General features: G+C 50.4%; 4 protein-coding genes and 1 long non-coding RNA gene across 7 annotated transcripts; 2 read left to right on the forward strand and 3 right to left on the reverse strand.

Annotated features, from left to right (window-relative positions):
* Nucleotides 1-322: 322 nt before the first annotated feature.
* LOC127591070 (stanniocalcin-like) lies at nucleotides 323-2,942 on the forward strand. The gene is made up of 4 exons (XM_052050879.1): nucleotides 323-913; nucleotides 1,009-1,151; nucleotides 1,986-2,197; nucleotides 2,511-2,942. Exons 1-4 carry the CDS (start codon nucleotides 784-786, stop codon nucleotides 2,809-2,811), a joined length of 786 nt encoding a protein of 261 aa, XP_051906839.1. The 5' UTR covers nucleotides 323-783; the 3' UTR covers nucleotides 2,812-2,942.
* Nucleotides 2,943-3,259: 317 nt separating this feature from the next.
* On the reverse strand, nucleotides 3,260-8,409 carry LOC127590959 (fibroblast growth factor receptor 1-like). The gene is made up of 16 exons (XM_052050637.1): nucleotides 8,263-8,409; nucleotides 7,768-7,893; nucleotides 7,300-7,481; nucleotides 7,109-7,232; nucleotides 6,830-7,017; nucleotides 6,594-6,726; nucleotides 6,327-6,508; nucleotides 5,997-6,148; nucleotides 5,595-5,716; nucleotides 5,426-5,536; nucleotides 5,078-5,268; nucleotides 4,846-4,968; nucleotides 4,258-4,328; nucleotides 4,007-4,144; nucleotides 3,678-3,783; nucleotides 3,260-3,439 (listed from the first exon to the last, which is right to left on the reverse strand). The coding sequence occupies exons 1-16, from the start codon at nucleotides 8,363-8,365 to the stop codon at nucleotides 3,365-3,367; spliced, it is 2,127 nt and encodes a 708-aa protein (XP_051906597.1). The 5' UTR covers nucleotides 8,366-8,409; the 3' UTR covers nucleotides 3,260-3,364.
* On the forward strand, nucleotides 7,413-9,741 carry LOC127591142 (uncharacterized). The gene is made up of 3 exons (XR_007959812.1): nucleotides 7,413-7,523; nucleotides 7,621-8,765; nucleotides 9,519-9,741. It is a non-coding gene; the product is annotated as an uncharacterized LOC127591142 (long non-coding RNA).
* Nucleotides 9,742-10,210: 469 nt separating this feature from the next.
* Nucleotides 10,211-14,894, reverse strand: hpse (heparanase). Its single transcript, XM_052050707.1, has 12 exons — nucleotides 14,634-14,894; nucleotides 14,097-14,209; nucleotides 13,760-13,882; nucleotides 13,508-13,681; nucleotides 13,143-13,314; nucleotides 13,021-13,068; nucleotides 12,588-12,681; nucleotides 12,398-12,504; nucleotides 11,384-11,498; nucleotides 11,171-11,295; nucleotides 10,954-11,103; nucleotides 10,211-10,553 (listed from the first exon to the last, which is right to left on the reverse strand). The coding sequence occupies exons 1-12, from the start codon at nucleotides 14,828-14,830 to the stop codon at nucleotides 10,394-10,396; spliced, it is 1,578 nt and encodes a 525-aa protein (XP_051906667.1). The 5' UTR covers nucleotides 14,831-14,894; the 3' UTR covers nucleotides 10,211-10,393.
* Nucleotides 14,895-15,292: 398 nt separating this feature from the next.
* Nucleotides 15,293-21,282, reverse strand: helq (helicase, POLQ like). Of its 3 annotated transcripts, none has more exons than XM_052050610.1 (18): nucleotides 20,756-21,282; nucleotides 19,944-20,437; nucleotides 19,355-19,533; nucleotides 19,075-19,275; nucleotides 18,825-18,897; nucleotides 18,642-18,739; nucleotides 18,445-18,543; nucleotides 18,214-18,359; nucleotides 17,904-18,143; nucleotides 17,657-17,798; nucleotides 17,481-17,585; nucleotides 17,093-17,282; nucleotides 16,770-16,927; nucleotides 16,539-16,637; nucleotides 16,124-16,297; nucleotides 15,940-16,053; nucleotides 15,680-15,814; nucleotides 15,293-15,607 (listed from the first exon to the last, which is right to left on the reverse strand). In XM_052050610.1, exons 1-18 carry the CDS (start codon nucleotides 20,773-20,775, stop codon nucleotides 15,527-15,529), a joined length of 2,748 nt encoding a protein of 915 aa, XP_051906570.1. In that variant the 5' UTR covers nucleotides 20,776-21,282; the 3' UTR covers nucleotides 15,293-15,526. The 3 variants fall into 3 exon arrangements, with proteins under 3 accessions (XP_051906570.1, XP_051906569.1, XP_051906571.1); XM_052050609.1 differs by having other exon boundaries at nucleotides 15,294-15,607; nucleotides 19,944-20,442; XM_052050611.1 differs by lacking the exons at nucleotides 15,293-15,607; nucleotides 15,680-15,814; nucleotides 15,940-16,053; nucleotides 16,124-16,297 and having other exon boundaries at nucleotides 16,521-16,653; nucleotides 16,707-16,927; nucleotides 19,944-20,442.
* Nucleotides 21,283-21,359: the final 77 nt, after the last annotated feature.

Consider the following 21,359-nt stretch of genomic DNA (forward strand, 5'->3'; position numbering starts at 1 on the left):
AGAGGTACCGGGTTCGATTCCAGCTCCGGCCTCCCTGTGTGGAGTTTGCATGTTCTCCCCGGGCCTGCGTGGGTTTTCTCCGGGTGCTCCGGTTTCCTCCCACATTCCAAAAACATGCGTGGCAGTGCTGATTGAACACTCTAAATTGTCCATAGGTGTGAGTGTGAGTGCGAATGGTTGTTCGTCTCTGTGTGCCCTGCGATTGGCTGGCAACCGATTCAGGGTGTCCCCCGCCTACTGCCCGGAGACAGCTGGGATAGGCTCCAGCACCCCCCGCGACCCTAGTGAGGATCAAGCGGTTAGGAAGATGAATGAATATCCGTGTGTGTGTGTGTGTGTGTGTGTGTGTGTGTGTGTGTGTTTGTACGGGCGAATGGGACTGTTTCAGTTTGCGTTTGTGGGTATATGAACGCCTGTCGTTTGACCGTGAGTGCGTCTTTCAAGACTATTTTGTTTTTGTTGGGAGTGTGTGTGGATCATTTTAGTGATGTACAGTATATGTGAGTTTTATTGTGTGTGAGAACGTGCGTGCGTGCAAGGCCCCCGATGTGGTTGCACTCCAGCGGACCAAAGCCACGCACCCCCCACCCCTCTCCCGAGACGAACGTGAGCAGAATGCAAATGGCCGGGATGTGACGGCCACCCAACGGAACATTCTTCCCGCGACGTCACCAAGGAGCCTTTGGCCGTCCGTCACCGGGCTGGAGCCGGCGTCCTATAAAGGGAGGGGCCGCGTGGCCGGCAAACCTTCATTCTGGTCTCGGGTCCCAGTCCTGGTTGAAAATGTGGCACTCGTCGTGGTGTTGTCGTCTGTTGATCACGGTGGCGGTGGTGGCGACCTCGGCGTGGTGCTCGGAGCCGCTGGCCGAAGAGGCGGCGACGCGCCGCGCCCGCTTCTCCTCCAACAGCCCCGGTGAGCCACACCTTCTCGTGTCCTGTGAATGAATGGGGAGTTGCTTTTTGGATTTGATGCGAGTAAGGTGGCGTGCGGCGCGTTTTGTTTGGCAGCGGAGGTGGCGCGTTGCTTGAACGGCGCGGTGGCGGTGGGCTGCGGCTTCTTCTCGTGCCTGGAAAACTCCACGTGTGACACGGACGGGATGCACGAGATCTGCGAGCTTTTCCTGCAGGCCGCCGCCACCTTCAACACCGAGGTGACAAATCCTCATTTCAAGCCCCAACTCCACCTTGAAACCTTAATTGCAAAGTTTGAAACCCTAACCTGATTTTTAAAAACCCTCATTTGAAATGCTAACCATAGATTGAACTGACAATTTCGAGAACTTGATCTTACATTAAAATCTAAATTATTATTTTTTTGACAACCTGACCCCACTTTCAAGAACTAATCCTACTCTGGAACCCGAACCTGAGTTTGAAACCGTAATTTGAATCGATATCCTACTCTGAATTCGAAACCCGAACGCCCATTTGAAACACTAGCCTGAATTTGGAAGCACCAGAATTTGAAACCATAGATCTGATTTCAAAACCCTACTTTGAATTCCTAACCTTAGTTTGAAACCCTAATTTCAAACACGAATCCTACCTTCAAACCCTAATTCAGAACCAAAACCCTCGTTTAAAACCTTGGATTGAAACGCCACTGTTAGGTTTGTAAAGCTAAGTCAAAGTTCAAACCCTAAACTTAATTTGAAACCCTACCCTAAATTTCAAATCCTACTTGAAACCATAAAGTGAAACCCTACCCTAAATTTGAAACCTTAACCCTAAATTAAAACGCTACGTTGAATTCCCAACCCTAATTTACAACAGTCCCCTATTAAAAACTCTCCCCTAATTCTCAAACCCTAATTTGAAACCCCACCCTCTGTTTGAAACCCTATCCCAAGTTTTTTTTCCTTTTCTTTTTAAACCCTCAATTGAAAGCCTAACTCTCGTGAGCGGCGCAACGCAACACTGCAAGTCGTGCAAGCAGCGCCGTCCGTGGCTGACGGCCACACGTCTGTTGCGTTGTTGGCGTTTAGGGCAAGATGTTCGTGAAGAAGAGTTTGCACTGCGTGGCCCAGGGCATCGGCAGTAAAGTTTTCCAAACCATCCGCCGCTGCAACATCTTCCAGAGGATGATCGCCGAAGTGCAGGAGGAATGCTTCATCACACACGACATATGCAGCGTGGCTCGTGAAAACCCGCAGGCCTTCGCAGATGTCGTGCAAGTGCCCACGCACTTCCCCAACAGGTTGCCACGCTTCCTTCACCTAACATGCTTATAACTTGTAAAACCGTTTCTTGTTCCATGTCACTCGTGATCACAAATGTTTTTTTCGTAACCTGTAATGTGACAAGCAAAGCGTTATCTGCGTACCGTCACATCTTGCTGTGCAGACGTCGTCATGGCAAGATGTAAAGTGTGTCGCCCCCTGCTGGCGTGGAGGGAGCTTCCCCTTGTTTGTGATGCGTTCAAGTGCACTAATTTTATGCTATTTTTTTTCCCCCGTTGCCTGTAGTATGTTACGATGATAAAATATAATGTATCGGTGTGTTTTACGCAGGTACTACAGCACGCTGCTGCAGACGCTGCAGGCGTGCGACGAGCAGACCGTGGCGGCGGTGCGTTCGGGCCTGCTGGGTCGTTTGGGGCCCGATATGGAGACCTTCCTGCAGATGGTCCAGACCAAAGAGTGCAACGCGGGGCAGGCCGCCGCCCCATTCGATGACCCATCCGCCTGGAGGAACGTGCCCGTATTCAATGTGCAGCCCGGCTTCCGGGGTCGCGATCCCACCCACCTCTTTGCCCGCAAGCGCTCGCTGGACGACCAGGAGGCGGCAGTACCACCAGTAGACCACCAGTAGACACTCCCACCCACGGCCTGATATTTCCTTTCCTCTTTCCGCTAATTTATGCATCGGACAGCGTCTTCGTGCCGGTCACGAAGCGTCGTAATGCTACCTTTGTCTGCCAAATAAAAATGTTGACGCATTCAGATGGCCTTGGCGTGATGCAGGTGTACTACCCAAACTAGCCACCGGAGGGTGACAAACATATTGTGCGATCCATGGATCACACAATATGGCGGGACCGCTCAATGGCTGGGCACATTCTGAAAAATTGTGGATTGGTCTCTCAGGCATCTGTACCGCCTGCGGAAAATGAATGTTCCTTGGTTGGATTATTTGCATCTTTGCAACTTGAAATATTTCAAAAGAAAATTCGATCAGTAATATATATATATATATATATATATATATATATATATATATATATATATATATATATATATATATATATATTTTATTAATTAAGTATTGACAATATTTACACGTTATCAACAAAAAACAGCACAGAGTACTTCCTGCTTTAAAGCTCCACCTCCTGGATGATGATGATGATGATCCAGGGGCACATCTATGTGGGGGTACAGGAAGGGCAGGAGACCAGCAGAGAATTGTGCGTGCGGGGGGCGGAAAGGTCAAGGTAGTCCTGGGGGAAAAGTCAAGTTGATCACCATGATGATGATAAAGACTAACTACCCAGCAATGCAACAACAGAAGTGGAAGGGCATCTGCGATCCTGTTAGCAATATTAGCTGTTACTTAGCAATACTAGCTGTTAGCATCATTAGCTCTTAAATCAGCACCATCATCATGAGCTGTTGCTTAGTAGTGCTAGCCACTTGCAACACTAGCATCACGGGCTTCGCGGCAGCGACGGCAATTACCTGCTTGGCTAGCGACGTTAGCACCATGTCCAATCGCTGGACGAGTGTCGGGAAGGTGGGCCGGTGGGAGGGGACTGCGTGCCAGCAGTCTTGCATCATCTCATAGCTGACAGACCACAAAAAAGTGCTTTTAGCCTCGTTTTAATATACAATAGAGAGCAACTATGTGAGCGTGGAAGAGAGAGGCCTTCATGGACGTATTCAGAAATTCAACACAGGCAACTGAACCTAGCTAAACACGCTCAGATTCAACTGGAAACCTCTCACAGGCACTAATGACAAGATCTCATGTAAATAGCAGGTGCGTACGTTTGCTGGCGGCTACTCACAGTAGTGGTGTGCAGCCATTTGGCTTGTCCATCCGGTGGCCTTCCTTCAAAAGTTTGAAGAGATCCTCCACTGGGACGCCAGGATACGGAGACGCTCCCAGCGTGAAGATTTCCCACATCAGGACGCCGAAAGACCACCTGAGCCACAAGAAAAGCCCAGTTGAACGCCATTCAGTCGACTTCATGTCTCCCAAGCTTTGAAATGCTCGCGTGTGCTGGCTGATTAGCATGCTTGCTAATGTTGAACTCACACGTCACTTTGGTGCGTGTAGATGCGGTCAAACAAAGCTTCGGGCGCCATCCACTTGACAGGCAAAGGACCCTGGACAACAAAAACACAAGAATCAAATTGGTTTTGGTTGTTGTGGTCGAGTCTGGAGTGGTTTTAGTTGGACTCTGCAGGTCTCTTCTTGGCTGTTTTGGAGCAGTTCTATCTGATCTGGAGGGTTCTGCTCCTCAGTGGTTTTGTCTGGACTGTTCAAGTTTGCATTGTTCTGGTCTGGTCTGCAATGGACTTGACTGACCTGATCGGGATTAAACTGTTTGTGTTTTGTTTTATTAAGTTCTGGTCTGGACTACTCCAGTTTGGACTGATCTAGTCTACTCTTGTTTCATCTGGATTGTCCCAGGAATGACTGTCATGTCCGGTCTGTGCTGGATTGTTTCCGTTCTGGTGCTGGATCAGTCTGCTGTGGCTAGACTCTTCAGGTTTGGATTGTTCTGATCTGTTCTTGTCTCATCTAGACTGTCCTTGTTCAGAATGCTCTAGTCTTGACTTGGCTCGGCTTGTTGTAGTCTGGACTATTCTGTTCTGTTCTGGTGTGTCGCAGACTTCTCACATTGGTGGTCTTCTTGTAGTAGTCCAAGTGGTGCACGTCTCTGGCCAGGCCAAAGTCTGCGATCTTCATGACGAGGTCTTGCGTGACCAAAACGTTACGGGCCGCCAAGTCTCTGTGGACGCACTGAACAAAGAAGTTATGTTTTTGAATCTCTCTCCTGATTTCGCGAGCGTTCCTGATGAAACCAGTTCCTGCCACTCTTGGCTCTGCATTGATGATGTCATCAAATCACCTTCATTGATGCCAGGTAGGCCATTCCGCGGCCCACCTGGTACGCCGCAGACACCAGATCTTGGAGATCCAGGCTACCCCGCGGCATCTCGGCTGAATGGCGCCAGTACTCGGAATCGGGCGGGCGATGTGCGCGGAGATGCTCCCTGAGGTTCCCCCGGGCGGCGTACTCCACCACCACGTACAGCGGCCCTGACCAGTGGAACACCACAAAACACACAGACCTGATCCCATCTCCACCAAGACCCAAGACAAGTCCCCTTGCGGTCAGGTTATCTCAAGTGGACTTCAGTCAACGCTTGGTGTCCCCGTCTCTGCCAAACGCCGTTGGGCTTGACGACCGGCTCACCGTCGCGCGTGCAGGCGCCAATCAGGTTGATGATGTTCTTGTGGCGACCGATCATCTTCATCAACTCCATCTCGGAGATGAGGTCCATCAGGTCCTTGTCGCTGGCGTCCGCTGTGGTAAGCGCAAGTCAGGACGGGACCACGCACACCAGCGTAAGGCCGGCGCTCACCTTTCAGCATCTTCACCGCCACCTTAGTGACACATGTCGGACGTTCCTTGTCCAGGCCGATGGCTTCGGCCAAGGTCACCTGGCCGAAGCAACCCTCGCCCAGTGGCTTGCCCAGCGTCAGCCTGCGGACAAGAACGAGATCAGTTTTGGATTCCACACCCAAAATTTAGGTAAAAACAATTCTCTTACTGATTGCAGCGAAAATTGTTTGACTAATAATTAAGTGAATGACTCCTCACAAGTAGGAAACGCATAAATCGCAATAGGTAACAATTTGGCGCCATCTGGTGTTCACATTGAGAATCTTCAATTTAGCTTATGCGCTAATGCCAACAAGTGTTTGGAACGTGCCTGAAGATTTCATGCAAACTGCCCACAGGAAGCAGCGTACCCGTCACTCACCTATCACGAGGAAGTTCCCATTGAAGGTCGTACGGCAGCTGGTAGTCGGCGGACGCGGCGGCCGTGCCGGCGGTGGTGGTCCCGCTGGAAGGACAAGACGGACGCACGGAAGACTTCTTGGAGCAGATGGACGACGAAGACACCAGAGACACCTGCGAAGAGCGTTTTCGGCTGTTAGCATGGCGCCGGGTACGTGGCTAATTTTGAACAATTGCAGTATGTCTGACTCGTGCTAAAGCTAGCTTACACAGACTAGCTTAAAATTTCGTGAATCTTGAAAGTTCAGAATTGAGACTCCCGCATGTGATTGGCGCCGACGGCGGCGGTCACCTGTCTCTTGAGCGCCACCCTCTTGGCCAGCTTGTGGACGGCCAGCTGGTTGCCAGCGGCGACGGCCTTCCCCGGGGCGGCGCACAGCTTGCAGATGACGGCGGTGAAGGTCACCGTGACGGCGATGAAGAAGCCCATGCAGTAGAAGAAGATCTGAGCGTAGCTGTGGGAAAGTTGCGGGCCTGGAGAACAGAGCCATAAATCAAAACACTGGAGGGAAGACAGACCAGAGGCGCCATCTTGCTTTTGGCGGCGAGTTTCGCTTACTCTCCAGCACGGTGAGCCAGGCCGACTGGTACGAGATGCCTATGTCGTTTTCGGCTACGCACGCGTACTCGCCGGCGTCGGCGGCGCTCACTTCGGTCAGCGTCAGGAGCTGCGGGTCTTGGTCCCACGCATCCTGAAGGAACACAAACGCAACTGACCTCGGAGCCGAGTCGGTCATACGACGAGGTTGAAGGGAAACGGACAAAACTGAAAGGGAGCGGCAGCGCGGACGGCACCTTGACGACGGGGCCATCGGGCGCTTCGTGGGGTCCGACGAGGCGGCTCGGGTTGTCCACTTTGATCCACTTCACGTGAGGCTGCAGGTCGCTGAAGACGCTGCAGGCGAACTCCACGCGGGCGCCCGCCACCGCCGTCTGATTGGCCGGAAGGCCGGGCTTGAGGAGGGGCCTGTGAACGTGGCGCTCTGAGGACGGACCGCCGCCACCGCGTTACTCGGATACGCTCATCATCAGATGATCACGTGATCAGGCGGCCTCTTGGTCATGTGATCTTACCCACGACGTCCAGCACGAAGAGCCGTTCAATGCGTCCATGCGTGTTGTGTGCCACACACGTGTAGTTTCCTTCGTCTGAGGGCAACACCGTCTCCAGGGTGAGTGTCCACGCGCGTTGTTTGATCTGAGGTGAGTCCGTCAGTCAGTCAGTCGGCAGCCGTCCGCACGTCCGCACGCACGCGTCGACTCACCTTGAAGCCGCCGAGTCTTTGCAGTTGTCTGACATCTTTTCCGTTCTTGTACCAGTCCAGCGTAGGGGTGGGGCTTCCCGTTGCCCGGCAACGGAATTTGGCCACGTGGCTGGCGGGAAGGGAGTAGATCGTCCTCGCCATGCCGGGAGACGACCAGCCGGGCGGCGACGCTAACGACGACGCTACGGAAAAAGGACAGAGAGGACGTCTTGGCGCACGCCGCGGTAAGTTTGACTTTTGAAGTGAAGCAACGTCGTTTGTTCTGAAATAGCCGTGACGTCATCTTTGTGTTGACCGGCTCGTTTGACTTTTTCACGCTAGCAACACTTTTGAAAGAGTGATTGAAGACATTTGAATGCCAACGGAGGCCGTTAAGAATTTTGACGGATGTGCGGGGACGAAGATGAAGATTTTGAAGAGGATGAGCAAAAAGATACAGGAACAGGAACGTCAGGTGTCAACACTCACACTGCTGCTGCCAGTTTTCCTTGCTGCTTGTCACATCGTCGGCGTGCTCATTTTCCTCCGATGACGACTCATCTTCGTCTTCGTCATCATCCTCCTCATCCTCAGACGATACCGTCTCCGGATCGACTGAGAGGACAAAATTCAAGTGTCAGCACTTGTTTCCAGCTGTTTGTCCGCTTCTCTCATGTGACCGTGATGACCAATCGTTGCTCATAAGGCGTCTTCGCTTTCAAAATGGACACGGCGGCGCGCACATTGTTCATGTGTCTGGACAGGAAGTCTCAGTGGGCCAACACCCTACTGACAAAGAATTCTTATGAGTACTTTCAAGAAGTTTCTTTGCTAGGCCTGCAATCTATCCCTGGATTGGTCGCCATACATTTTCCAGGACACGTGGAGACAAACAATGGACTGGTCACCTGTCCACGTCATGTAAAGAACGGACTACCCGCCAATCCGTGTCAAGCCACAATGAACCAAACGGAGTGGTCTCACCTGCGGGTGGGCGGTGGTGAGCGGCGGAGGGGCGTGGCCGGGCCACCGGAAGTAGAACCATGAGCACCAACGGCAGCAGCAGCAGGCGGCCCCACAGCGCCATCTTGTGTCAAACCAGCGTGCGGTTGTCACTTCCCGTGCCCACAAACTCCAAATCAAGACAGCAGATTCACATTTTCACGAAATAGAACGAATACAGGTCCGGCCACGCCCATATCATGCCGAACACCCAATAGAAAGGCGGTGGGCGGAGACATCAAGATGCGAAGGACTGACGCGCACACGCCAAAGTATGTGCGCGCACCTCACATTTTTTTTGACTCTCAAGAATGTTAAACATTCGCTGCGTGGATGACGTCACGCCAAACCAAACAAAAAAAATGCAGTTGAATCTTGTTTCTTAGTCGTTTTAAGTTATTTTTAGGTTCAGAGACGTACCTGACCGTCGTCCAATCAGCTGCCACGATGCCAAGCGCGCGCCGGACGACAAAACATCCACTCGGGTTTCTTCTTTTTCTCGTCTTGCTTCACTTGTGCGGGACGGGGTTCGTCCTCATCGTCAGAGAGAGAGAGAGAGAGAGAGAGAGAGAGACACACACACACACACACACACACACACACACACACACACACGGCGGGCATGCGCATGTGGCGCGCAAGAGTGCCCCCCCCCCAATCTTCGGGGGAGGGGCTATCTGTCGGTCTGTCAAACCATCCAAGTTTGAATGAATGATTTATTTCGAACGTGTGGAAGTGACACGAGAAAAGAATAACCAGGCAAAAAGTAGTTGCAAGGAATGACAATTTTTAGTTCTACTCCTTCGACATAGTTTTTAAATGTATAGACTAATAAACTAAATCAGAATTGGTTAAAAAATATTGATACACATTTATTTATTCGCCTATGCACCAATATTTTTTCATGAGTTCTGATATCGCAACTACTTTTTCCTCCGATTTGGAAAAAAAAAATCATGTATTTTTGTCATTGTTTTCCCCAACTTGATGCAATTTATACATTGTTCCAGCTCCGCCCCTCAGTCTGTTGCAGTCTCACTTTGCTTTTTACGATTTTTGTTGTGGTTCTGCATTTTTCGATGAAAAAAAAATTGCCATTCATTTCCATACCCGATCTTTTTCCCCAAATCGTCCATGCTAAATGAGTAGCCTGCAGCAATGTTTTGAAATAGTTTACTTGTGATGGCACATTGTGAATTTCTTTTTTTATTCTAAATGCCCTTTGCTTGACTTTGCAGTTAACAGCTCGCGCACGTGAGGTCGTCACCGCCAAGGGTGGGTGGGTCACTCCCGCACCACAATGTGGACACATCTGGAACATTCCAGCTCACCAAACCCTGACCAACACTTCCTGTTTTGCTCACCGCCAAGCTCATTCGAGAGCATGCAAGCGTTGGAGCATTTCTTCCTGATCCAGAGAGTCCACGTACTGTTTTGGCCTCGCCACTAAATTCTTGACTTGCGTTTTGAGGAAAAAAGAGCGGCCAAATGTCAATCTCGGCGAAATGAAAAAAACGCAAACTGATAGGGGGGGGGGGGGGGGCGACTGGAAAACATCAATTGACTCCCTACAGAATCACATGAGCTTTGTGTGCGCGTGCTTGTGTGGCCGAATCCAAATTAAGACAGCATGCGCGTGCGCGATAACATTCCAAAGTTTGTGGTGTGGGAGTGCGCGGAGGGAGGAGGCTGCCGAGTGTGTCTGTGCGTGCTTTTCTGACAAACATAATGACACACACACCCTGGGAAGCTACAAATCCCTTACGCGATAAATAAATTTGTCACTGAATAATGGATGGATGGATACAAAATACTCCAGGGGCTGAACTGAGCGACATAAATTACAAACTATTTGACAGAACGGTGACTTGGATTCTTAGCGTGCGTGGCTTTTATGGACACAGACCGCGGTTGTCTATCCCAGAATAGATCATTGTGAAAGATTCTTTTATTCCAATAGGCGCCTTGCAAATGTAAAAAAGAAAAAAGCAGTGCAGACAATCAAATCTCAAATTACAGGTTTCGCCCATTCCAGCTTGAACTGGGATGCTTTGCATCACATGAAGCAGGAGTTGCTGCTGCTGCTGATGATGATGATGGCGGCGATGAAAGGTCAGGTGACGCAAGCGGTCTGTCGCGCGTCCGCGAAGACGAAGAAGGCGAGCGAGAAGGCGGGAAGGTCCACGCGCTCCGAAGCCACAAGGGGGCGTCCTTCCAGCTCGGGAAGGCTCAAACCGGACAGCTTCAGCGGGACGCCGTTCAGCGTCACCCGGCTTCCCACGCAAAGCACAAAATACGCTCAAAAAGTTGCAAAATAAAGTCACAACAGAGCTTGGAAAAAGAATCATTGATGCAGAACTAACCGACTCATCGAACACATACTTTTGACTGATTGATAAGTGCAAAAAAGTGTTTCATGTACAATTATGCAGACGAATGTCTCTAAACCTGACCTGAACTTAACACGAGTCTCCTGTCCTTGTGAATTTGAGCATTTGAGCTTTTTTTTTCTATGTTTGGGTTATTTCAGCTAATGAAATAAGCCAACTGTTCTGAGAGTGTAACCCCTCTAACAAAAGGTGTTTGCCCGAAACTGTCCCCCAAGTGCACCAGTAAAAAAAAAAAAAAAAGCATGCACATGTCGGCAAGAGTGCATCCCTCGCGTGAAATCACCTGGACAAAAGTCCATCCCGGCCCGGTTGGTCCGACTGCAGCACAAAGGCGTCGACGTCCCCGCTCCTCGCCAGCCACCTCGGGATGCTCACGCTAACGGGTATTTCATTGAGGTTGAGGGCAATCAGCGTGACAGCGCCCTCTGTGTACCTGGAGGAAACATACAACAACTTGAGCGTGAAGAGGCGATGGCGCCATTCCATCAAAGGCGAGCTACCTGGGGGCTTTGGCGCAGTGCAGGTACAGACGAACGCGGCCGCGTCCTGCCCGTGCCAAAAAGCCAGCGGGGCGAAGGACGCCGCAGCCCACCACACGTTTGTAAAGTAGTGTAAGCCAAAAGTCCTAAAAAAAAAACAAGGTCAGGGATGGCAGGCGCTCAAGGTGAGTGGGGTCGGAGGCAAAAAGAGCAACGATGGAGAAGAGCATTTACAGGAAGAGGATCCAGATGGTCGTCCAGAAGATGATACACTCCTGTGCCTATCAGAACCTGCCGCATCACCACGGACACGCCTTCTTTGGCCGCCACTCCTAATTTGTCCAACCACCTGACCAACCGACGGGTGACATATGAAACCACAGGTGTAGAAAAAAACGACCATGTATAGTAAGGCGTTTTTAGCCCAAAAAACGACCATTTATAGTATGCCGTTTTTAGTCCAAAAAAAAAGACCATGTATAGTAAGGCGTTTTTGGCCTGAAAAAAAGACATAGTAAAGCGTTTTTGAGCCGAAAAAACGACATAGTATAATAAGGCGTTTTTAGCCGAAAAAAAATACCATGTGTTGTCAGGTGTTTTTAGCAGGAAAAAAACGATCATGTATAGGAAGGCGTTTTAGCCCGAAAAAAAAACGACCATGTATAGTAAGGCGTTTTTAGCCCCCAAAAAACGACCATGTATAGGACGGCATTTTTAACCGAAAAAAACGACCATGTATAGTAAGGCGTTTTTGGCCCGAAAAAAACGACATAGTATAGTAAGGCGTTTTTGGCAGAAAAAAACGACCATGTAAAGTAAGGCGTTTTTAGCCAAAAAAGACGACCATGAATAGTAAGGCGTTTTTAACCTAAAAAAACAACCATGTATAGTAAGGCGTTTTTAGCCGAAAGAAACGACCATGTATAATGAGGCGTTTTTAGCCAAAAAAAACTACCATGTATAGTAAGGCATTTTTAGCCGAAAGAAACGACCATGTATAGTAAGGCATTTTTAGCCCAAAAAAACGACCATGTAGTTTTTTTGGGCTAAATGAACATGGTGGATTGTTTTTTAAGTTGATGCCGATATTTGGCAGAGTAAAATTACAGTAACGAATTGGCCGCTTGATTACAATACTATATCGTGGTCCCTTAACGCCTACAACAATAATGATCTGAATTTCAGGCAAACATTTGGTTCTGGTACTCATTAGCATGACTGCATTTCATATTTGTGCGTGCGACTCACATGAATCCTGCCGCAAAGGTGTCAGAGAGGCCCACAGCGCCACCTCCGTACGCTGAGCTGGTCTCTCCCAGCCACACGGGCTTGCCCGGAGACACGGTCCTCACTTCCTGTGCACATGGGAAGATGATGCACGTCAAGACGTGTTGGTACACGCGACGCGCGCGCACACGCGTGGCATGTAGCAACTCACCTTGATGACTCGTTTGGTCTTTGCCACCAGTGAATCCAGAACTTTAGGATCTAAGAAGTCGTCCAACGATGTGTCTCGACCGTTCACATAGTAACTAGCACATACGGCGACAGGTGTGTGGTGTGTTACGTCATTTTATGTGCCGAGTCACATCATATGTCATGTCAGAGGACAGGTGATGCATCATCTTGGAATAAATGTAACGTGTCCCATTATGGGTCATTGTCGATGTCATGTGACCTGTTTGTCATGGGCAGTTGTTTGACTCCTTCACTCCCAAAGACGTTTTTAAACGTCTTTTCAGACTTGGTCTAGAATTGGCTGGTACTGAATGAGTTAATAGTCTAACATTTTGTGTAATATATAACAGGTGGAGTAACATGTCATTCGTCACATGGTGTGTCAAGTAACGTGACATGTCACACATACTCACTGGTGCCATGTGCAGGCGTCGATAGCGTCGGCCCCGCTGTGCAGGAACCTGCGATGAGGCAAAGGAGTCACGACAAGTCAAGTCGATTGAATCGATTCACCAAAGTTTGGAATTGTTCTGACCCATCTAGCAAGTCCACTGTACGTCCTCTGGGCTGGCCGACGTCAGGCCCGTAGAGGCGAGCGGAGCGGTGCCACGGCGACTGTGACATAATTTCCCGCAGACGCGTAAAGTCCCGACCCAGCTGGTCACCGTTCACGTGAAACCCCGCCTTCTTCTCAAAGCTGTTTGGTTCTTAAGGTCACACGTGAGTTCACAAGGTCACAAGGGCTTTTCGTTAGCTTCCTGTGCTAATATAAGCCAAGCTAACTGGCTGCTGTATCAGGTACCAAGAGGAACAGGTACAGAAAAGTGAGGTCGGGAAATTATTAGCAGCAACAGGAAGGGATGAGCTGGAAGCAATGAGTGGCGACGGCAGGAATTATACCGTTGCCGAGCTCCCATGAGAGTCGATAGCGCCGTTCCTCGCAGTAGCGCAGCAGAGCTTGCGCGTTGCTGCTGTTCCAGCTGTTGTCGTCGTTCCTGAGCAATGCATTGAGGCCGAAGATGAGATCCAAGCCGGACACATTGGCGAAGGTGTAAAGCTCGTCCAGCGTGCTCTCTGGCCAGCACAAACGACGACAACAACATGAAGTGATGTGCCTGGTCACACAAGAAGTAGCCCCCCCACCGACGCTACCTGTGAACTTGACCTGCCGGTACTTCCTGCTGGCGTCTTCTTCGGTGAGCCGCTGTTTCTGTTTGCGCCAGAGCGCCAGCAGATGCTCCTCCCACCAACCCGAAAGAGGTTTGGGCTGTGACTCTGTAACGCAGTTAGCATAGCATGCTAGCAATGACATCAGCAAATACCTTCTGTTCATTTTCTAAACTAAGCTAACGTGCATAATCTTTGAAAATTTTCATGATAAGGAAAACAACTGTTCCTATGTTAGCATAGATGTTAACCTCTTCCAACTAAACTCCGTCGCTTTGACAGATGCCTTCTGACTGAATAATTTGATTTTGACTCAACCCACTCGGGCCTCTGGATTTGCCCTGGGGCTGGAACTCCATGAAGTCCTGCCGGGTTCCTCCGAAGCGGACGAACGCCGGAGATAACGCCTTGGCCAAGACGCGTACTTTGGGAGAGCTGAGGCAAAAACACTCAATTACTTTCTACATTCACAGCAACACGCATGCGAAGAAACATGAACATGAATCAATCTTCGCCAGAGGTCAGCAACCGCTACAATACAATCACTAACTGAGAGAAACGAATGCACACTACCCATCACACACACACACACACACGCACACACACACTCAGTCAAAACAGTAATAAACATCAAAACTCAAAACTATTATAACAAGTGTTATCAATTGGCTTATACAAAAATATTTTTTAATCTGCGCACAAAAATCCACAATAGATGCCAATAAATAATAATTGATGATCAAAGGGTACATTATCAACACGACCGAGACACCCCATCAACAGAAAGCCTCGTCAATGAACGCGCTAAACACAAGACGAGCTACGATTGGTGGGCTCGAGTCACGTGGGCTACTCCGACCTGAGCATGCGCATGAACAGCGGGTCTTCAGCGAGGCTGGAGTCTATAGTGACGGACACGAAGTTTGGGTCCACTCGGTGCAACAGTCGACCCGGTCCTTGTCCCCTCAGTCGGACGCGCGCCTCGATGGAACCCGAAATGGTGCATAGCACACACATCGCCCATAACGGTCGCAAGTTGGCCGCCACTTCCGGCATAGTTGCTCACGTCCTGCCCGCCTGTTATCTGTGTGGGCATGTTTTTGAGCGCGTTAGCCTGACTGAGGCTCATAGCCCCGCCCCTTGCGTCACACAGCAAACATAATTAGGCAACTTCCACAGTTTTTCATTAACGATTCACAAATAGACAAAATTAACATCGAGAAGCATGAAGAAAGAACATACTTTTTTCCAACAAAAATTGAAAAAAAACCCAGAAAAGCAAGAGCTTTGTTGAGGGAATATGGTCCAAACATACTACTAATTGGTCTACATTTCAAAAGTGACCCCAACAACATATATTCATCGATTCTTTCATGACTTTACATTGTATAAAAACTCAATTTTTTTGGGGGGGGGGGGGGTGCGATTGCTTCTTTTGTATCTGGTCCTGCAACACAAGGACTGGTGATAGGAGATAAAGATTCAAGATTAAAAGATTCTCATTTGCGCTCGCACACACACGCACAGTTTTTTTTAACAGACATTTATTTTGTCATCGACATATTTCATAAGTGTACATGTGTTTTAAAAAAGTGAAATATAAAAAATAAGACTTGTGGGTGTGCTGTTTTCTTCCAATCGTAGGAAAATCTTGGTGCATTAGTGGCTACGCTAACCTGACAAGAGGACATATTGGCTACGCTAAGCTAACTTGAAGACGTAAACATCGATGGTTGTCCTGCAACATGTTGTTCAGTCAGGCAGGTCAGGCGGCGCGGCGAGCAGATGATCCACTTCTTGTTGCAGCGCGGCCGCCTTCTCAATGAGCAACATCTGAAACGCAAACGGTGGTTACGCACGTCGTCCTCCGATGAAGGCCGAAGCATGTGCTCAGGCCACACCCACTTTGGCTGAGGCCACGATGAGGGTGGCCTGTTTCCTGCTGAGGCGCTCCACCGCCCTGACCAGCAGGGTGGCGTCGGTGTTGGCCAAGTGCGACAGTGTCGTGTATCCGGCGGCATGGAGCTGCTTGGCGCGAGCCTATCCGCACACGTTCACAGAAACACGCACCAACAACAACACACCAGTGCAACAACACACACACACACGTGACAAAAGAGCTTTCGGCTTTTGTGGTCGTGTGCGTATGCCGAGCGTGTGATGACCTCCATGACCCCCGCCACCTCCATCAGTGGGATAAGCTCCGCCTTCACGCAGTAGCTGAGACGACGCGTCAGCGTTTCCAACAGGGAACAGTAAGGCCACAAGGTTTCCAGCTCCTACACACACAGAAACTCACGCGTGTGAGCTTTTAGTGTGTTTCTATGTTTGTGTGTGTGTGCGCTCGACCTGCGTGAAGTGCAGCACGCATGAGCAGAAGGCGGCGGCCGAGTTGAGCAGCGACTGGATGAAGCCGCGAGTGAGCTGGAACTTTTGGGCCACGCCCCAAACGTCACCGTCCTTCAGCAGTGACATCAGAACCAACGACAAATACACGCGCTTCACCACCCACATGTTGGCACTCTGTACACAAATGAAGACACTTATACATACACAGAAACTTATAAACACACTCACACATGCTTACATTTACATCCACACACAAAAAAAAGCAAAAACATACACTTATACATAGACACACATTCATTCATGCACAAACACGCACAAAAAAACACACCCACACACACATATATCACAGTATGCACGTGGGTGCCTCCTGCTGGCCGTGTTAGTGATTGCATGCCTATCATTTGGCAAACTTGACCTTGTTGACGCTTTGTCCAGCCGCCTTCCTGGCCACCAAACTTTCCGGAACACCCACCATCGCGCACATTTTCAGCTCCGACGATGACAACAACGACATCTGCCACACAAAGCGCCTCTTAAGATAAGATAAGGTATCCTTTATTCGTCCCACACTGGTGAAATTTACAATTTAAGTAATCTCCAAGCGACATCTGGGTGACCTTAGAAGTTTTTTGCATGTGTGTGTGACCTGCGTGTAGAAAGTCATCCAGTCCGGTGTGCAGGCGGCGGCGAGGTCATACGGGGTCACCAGGAAGATCAGGTGAAGAAAACTGCTGAGCAGAAGGCCCTCCAGGCCTTGCTGGAGGTCCTGGTACAGAATTTCACTGTGACTCACGTCCACGCAACCTGAGCGGGCACATACAGACCACACGCACACATACACGCATACAAACAGAACCACATCGCCAGAAAATCTTTGAGCTTAATGATAACACACAATGCAAAACGCCATAGAGGGGCTAACGAACGGCATCACGAGCACGTGCGACGCATCCGCTGAAAACGACGAACCTTTAAAAGTGGCCCGGCCCAAATGCGTGACTTGTAAGGCGTGGCCTTGCACATGCAGAAGACCTTTGATCTTGAGAAGGTCGACGCTCTCCCGCAGGACATCCTCCAGACACAGGCCGGCCCGCTCGCGCTGCACAAACAGCAGCGTCCCGCGCGCAAAGTCCTCCAGATCCTCCACGCGCGACGCCACCTGGCGCGCAAGGACGTTTGTATTTAAAACTCATTCAGTACCAGCCAATTCTGGAGCAAGTCTGAAAAGACGTTTCAAAACGTCTTTGGGCGTGAATGAGTTAAGCATTTATACATCGACAGAATATACGGCATACTCCCCCACCCACACACACACACACACACATATATACGCACAGGCGTAACATGCGGACGTTACTTTTAAGCCCACGAGGGAGAGGATGAGGCTGAGCAGGCTTTTGCGGTCGTCGGCGAGGAGGCAGCTGTAACAATTCTCCACGGGGGCGCACAACAGCGCCTTGGCCTGAAAGCGCACCCGCAGTGTGAGGTGACAGGGAACGAGGACGTCAACCCGAGGGGAAGCCGCGGGCGAACCTGTTCCCGCTGCGCCTCTTGCAGGATGAGGATGCTTTCGCCCTCGCTGTCCAGCCCCGCCCGCCCGGCGCGACCTGCCATCTGCTTGTACTGACTGGTCTTGACCGCGTCCCGCGCCACCAGCGGCGAGCGTACGATCACTCTGCGTGCGACAACGTCGTCGTCACTTCGCGATGAGCGTGGAACAATTTCCATCCCTTGATTGAAAAGTAGGACGTCGTTTGAAATCGGGAGGGCAGAAATTGACCTTCGCGCAGGCAAGTTGATGCCGGCGGCCAGCGTGGACGTGCACGCGATGAGGCAGAGGACGCCGGCGGAGTAGGCGTCCTCCAGCAGTTTCCTCTCGTCGCCCGTCAGGCCGCTGTGATGGTAGGCCACGCCCAGAGGGACCGTCCTCCTCAGAATCGGGCATAGCTGACCGTTTCCGCACCCCTTCAGATCGCGCAGGAGCGCTTCCTTGTCCTCCTGCCGGTGCTGCAGGAAGTCCCTGTGGGGGACGGACGACATGACGGAGGCGGCAAAGATGGCGGCAAAGATGGCGGCGGCGGCGGCCTCACCGTCGGAGGTATTTGCAAATCATGACAGCCACGTTCTCGCAGTTCTTCTTCGTGGGACAGAAGACCAGACAAGAATGTTTGGGGATCACCTCCGTCACAAGCGCGATGATGTGGTCCGGGTCCACCTTCTGCATGGCGCTCGAGTACTTCGTACACACACACACACACACACACACAAAAAGAAAACTTTTACACACCCGAGAGCAACACGCAAAAGCGTGCGGCACATACCTTCAACTCCACACGACGACACAAGCGGAAACACTCCTCCTCCTTGGGGTCCACCTCATAGATGCCGTCGCCCAGTTTCACGTACTCTTTCAGACGCACCTGAATGCAGCACGGAAGACATCGCATGACATCGGCGCGATAAAAGTGAAATGATATTGGACTTCTTTTCTTTCAAGAAAATTTCGGAATCGACTCACAGGTCGAAAGTCGTCGTGGTAGTTTTCAGCCTTGAGGAAGGTTTGCAGCTCAGCGATGTTCCCCAAGGTGGCGCTCATGCCGATGATCTGCGTGTCTTCTGTCGTGACCCCCCCAAAAAAAAAAAAATTTTTTATGTGACGTCATCGTCGACGCAGCAGCGACGGCGGCGATGGCGCACTTACGGCTGAGATGCAACACTTTGGCCAGGGTGATTTCCAGCAAAGCGCCTCGACTCCCCTCGCCGAGCATGTGCAGCTAAACGGACACAAAAGGAGTGCGACGGGTCAAAAATACACATTTGGAAAAAAAAAATTTATCTCAATCAAGTGAAATTAAAAGTACAGACAATCAACTGTATGTGGACCTTCAAAACCCAAAATTTAGGACCTTGCTCCTTTCTTTCCAAGCTTTGAAGACGTGGCCGCAACTCACCTCGTCCACCACCAGGAGGCCGACGCGTGACAGCGCGTCCTCCTCGATGAGCGCATTGACCAGAGCGTGCGCCTTCTCGATGGTGGCCACATAGAGCGAGCGCTTCCCCCTCCTCTTGACGGGCGGGAACCTCCCCTTGCTCCCGGCGTACTCCTCCACCAGGAAGTCCAGCTCCAGACCCAAGCCCGCCAGCCCGCGAACCTCCAGGGGGCGGGGCCGTGTACATCGGGATCTTTTTTAGACATCCCGCCGAACCAGTAGCTGCGCTTGTGACCTTTACCTTCTCTTGGACGAGGGCCACATACGGCAGGACGAAGATGCAGTTGTTATTCCTGCACAGCAGCTCGCGGATCATAAGCAGCTCGGCCACCAAGGTTTTGCCGCCGCTGGTGGGAAGCGTGTAGATCAGGTTCCTCCTTGCCGACACGCAATCCAGACCCAAACACGTCTCCTGCCATGCTGCCAACGCACACGCAAATACACATTATGGCCCGATGACATCATTCCACAAATGATTGCGGTCATTCACGTCGTTTACGATGATGTCATGTCGCGTGGGGTGATGATGTCATGTGCTTGATGACATCATGCGATATAGTATGCGACTTCATTTTTGTCTTACACGTCATGTGAAGTGTGTCGTGTCACGGAATGTAATCCCGTTTTGCGTGATGTCGTATCGGATGTTCTACATGTGATGTATGATCCTGTGACATCATGTGTGATGATGGCATGCGGCGTAGCGCAAGGTGCGATGTCATCAGTCGTCGATGTGATGTCACCAGGCCATTTGTTGTGATGTGACATTAGGTTATGTGTTGTGTGATGTCATGACACACGGTGCGAGCAGTGACTCAATGCCGTGTCACCGTAGAGGCTGCGGATTCCCCTGAGCGTGAAGAGGAGGTCTTTGACTTTGGCGGGGAGTCCAAAAAAAGGTCCCAAGTCGTTGGCGTCCGCACGAGCGGCCTCCACGGCCCGAACGGCGCCGCCGATCTCGTGACTCAGCGCCGCCTCCTTCATGGCCGCAGAACGGGAGGGGCCGGCGGGCGCCGTCGCGTTGCTTCGCAGCATCATCTTCACGCGCTCGCTTATGCTTCTCCTCATCGCGCCGCCGTGCCGCTTCCTGTCCTCTGGGCTTCCGTGAGGGGTGGAGCTTCCGTGTACTTTGCGCCTCTTGGCTTTCTGACAACCGTGCGGCGAATTCTCCCGCGCCGCGTCTGTGTCCGGCGCGTCCGCGGCGAGGAAGCAGTCTTCTCCGGCGGGTCCAACAGCCACCATCTTGTCGGCCTGCTCCAGCTTGGCCAGCAGGGACTCGTCGTCCAGGAAACTGTCGTAGTCGCCAAACAAATCCTCGCTGTCGCTGTACTGATGGACGTAACAACAACATGTCAAGACAATTTCAGTTTTATGGACACCCCACACTGAGCATGCCAAGAAGCGCAGGCAGTCTTGTCATCTTCTCTGAAGCACTTTTTGTGACATCCACTTACCTCAGCTGTCGATTCTGCTGGTTTGATTTTTGGGGCGGAAAACGACCAAAAGTTTTTGTCGTGGTTGCAGTTCAGTCATTTACTTTCCTGTCTCCTTCTTATTGTTTACTAACCTTCTCACTTGTTCCATTAAGACATACAGGATTTGATCAATACATTGATATTCATTCAAGACCAAACAGAATTACCTCCAGCTGTTGCTTGTCATCCATGATGATGATGATGATGATGATGATGAAGCCCTTCTTACTTTAAAGCCGTCTTTCCTTTCTTCAATTTGTTTTTGTCAAAAATTAAGTTCATCATTTCGTTTTCTTGCTGTGCACGCGAGCCGCCGGTACCCGCATGCTACAAAGTCAGCGGAAACGTATTCGTTACCATCATTATACGTGCTAGACCTCATTGTGCAGCGAAGCCTAACATCGTGCAGACACACAATTGATAAGCTAGTAATTTTTATCTTGAAATTTGAATTTTAAAAAAAGACACCATCACGGGTTTAAACGAGTCTTAGGTAACACCACTTTGCTGTTGTTGAACTCACAAAACACCCACACCACAATTCTGTCCGAAAGCCGCAAGAACCTTCGTAAAATATGCACATATTCCCGTGGCAGGTGGTAAACTGGAGGTTTTCGTGAAATGTATCGAGTTATTGTTGACAAATGAATGAAGTCAGGGCTCACTTCCGGTCTCGTTTCGCGATGGTCATGTGGTGCCTCACTCGACAAACCAGACGGTAGAAAAATATATTTCAAGAAATAATTTCGAATAAATGATGAAAGAATAATA

Source organism: Hippocampus zosterae, chromosome 18 (assembly GCF_025434085.1).
Source record: "Hippocampus zosterae strain Florida chromosome 18, ASM2543408v3, whole genome shotgun sequence".
In the NCBI taxonomy this organism is placed as follows: domain Eukaryota; kingdom Metazoa; phylum Chordata; class Actinopteri; order Syngnathiformes; family Syngnathidae; genus Hippocampus; species Hippocampus zosterae.

Bases quoted from the DNA above. Each gene is read 5' to 3' on its own strand.
- LOC127591070 (XM_052050879.1), top strand. From the start codon at position 784: ATGTGGCACTCGTCGTGGTGTTGTCGTCTGTTGATCACGGTGGCGGTG. The intron at 914-1,008 runs GTGAGCCACACC...TTTGTTTGGCAG, and splicing joins CTTCTCCTCCAACAGCCCCG to CGGAGGTGGCGCGTTGCTTG. The intron at 1,152-1,985 runs GTGACAAATCCT...GTTGGCGTTTAG, and splicing joins CCGCCACCTTCAACACCGAG to GGCAAGATGTTCGTGAAGAA.
- LOC127590959 (XM_052050637.1), bottom strand. From the start codon at position 8,365: ATGGCGCTGTGGGGCCGCCTGCTGCTGCTGCCGTTGGTGCTCATGGTT. The intron at 7,482-7,767 runs GTGAGTGTTGAC...CTTTTTCCGTAG, and splicing joins GGAAAACTGGCAGCAGCAGT to CGTCGTCGTTAGCGTCGCCG. The intron at 5,537-5,594 runs GTGAGCGCCGGC...CGCTTACCACAG, and splicing joins GGCGGTGAAGATGCTGAAAG to CGGACGCCAGCGACAAGGAC.
- hpse (XM_052050707.1), bottom strand. From the start codon at position 14,830: ATGCCGGAAGTGGCGGCCAACTTGCGACCGTTATGGGCGATGTGTGTG. The intron at 13,315-13,507 runs GTATAATTCCTG...TGTGACCTTAAG, and splicing joins CTCATGGGAGCTCGGCAACG to AACCAAACAGCTTTGAGAAG. The intron at 12,682-13,020 runs GTGAGTATGTGT...CGTATGTGCTAG, and splicing joins GACGCCTGCACATGGCACCA to TTACTATGTGAACGGTCGAG.
- helq (XM_052050609.1), bottom strand. From the start codon at position 20,779: ATGGATGACAAGCAACAGCTGGAG. The intron at 19,534-19,943 runs GTGACACGGCAT...GTGCGTTGGCAG, and splicing joins GGGAATCCGCAGCCTCTACG to CATGGCAGGAGACGTGTTTG. The intron at 17,283-17,480 runs GTAACGTCCGCA...CTTGCGCGCCAG, and splicing joins TCTCCCTCGTGGGCTTAAAA to GTGGCGTCGCGCGTGGAGGA.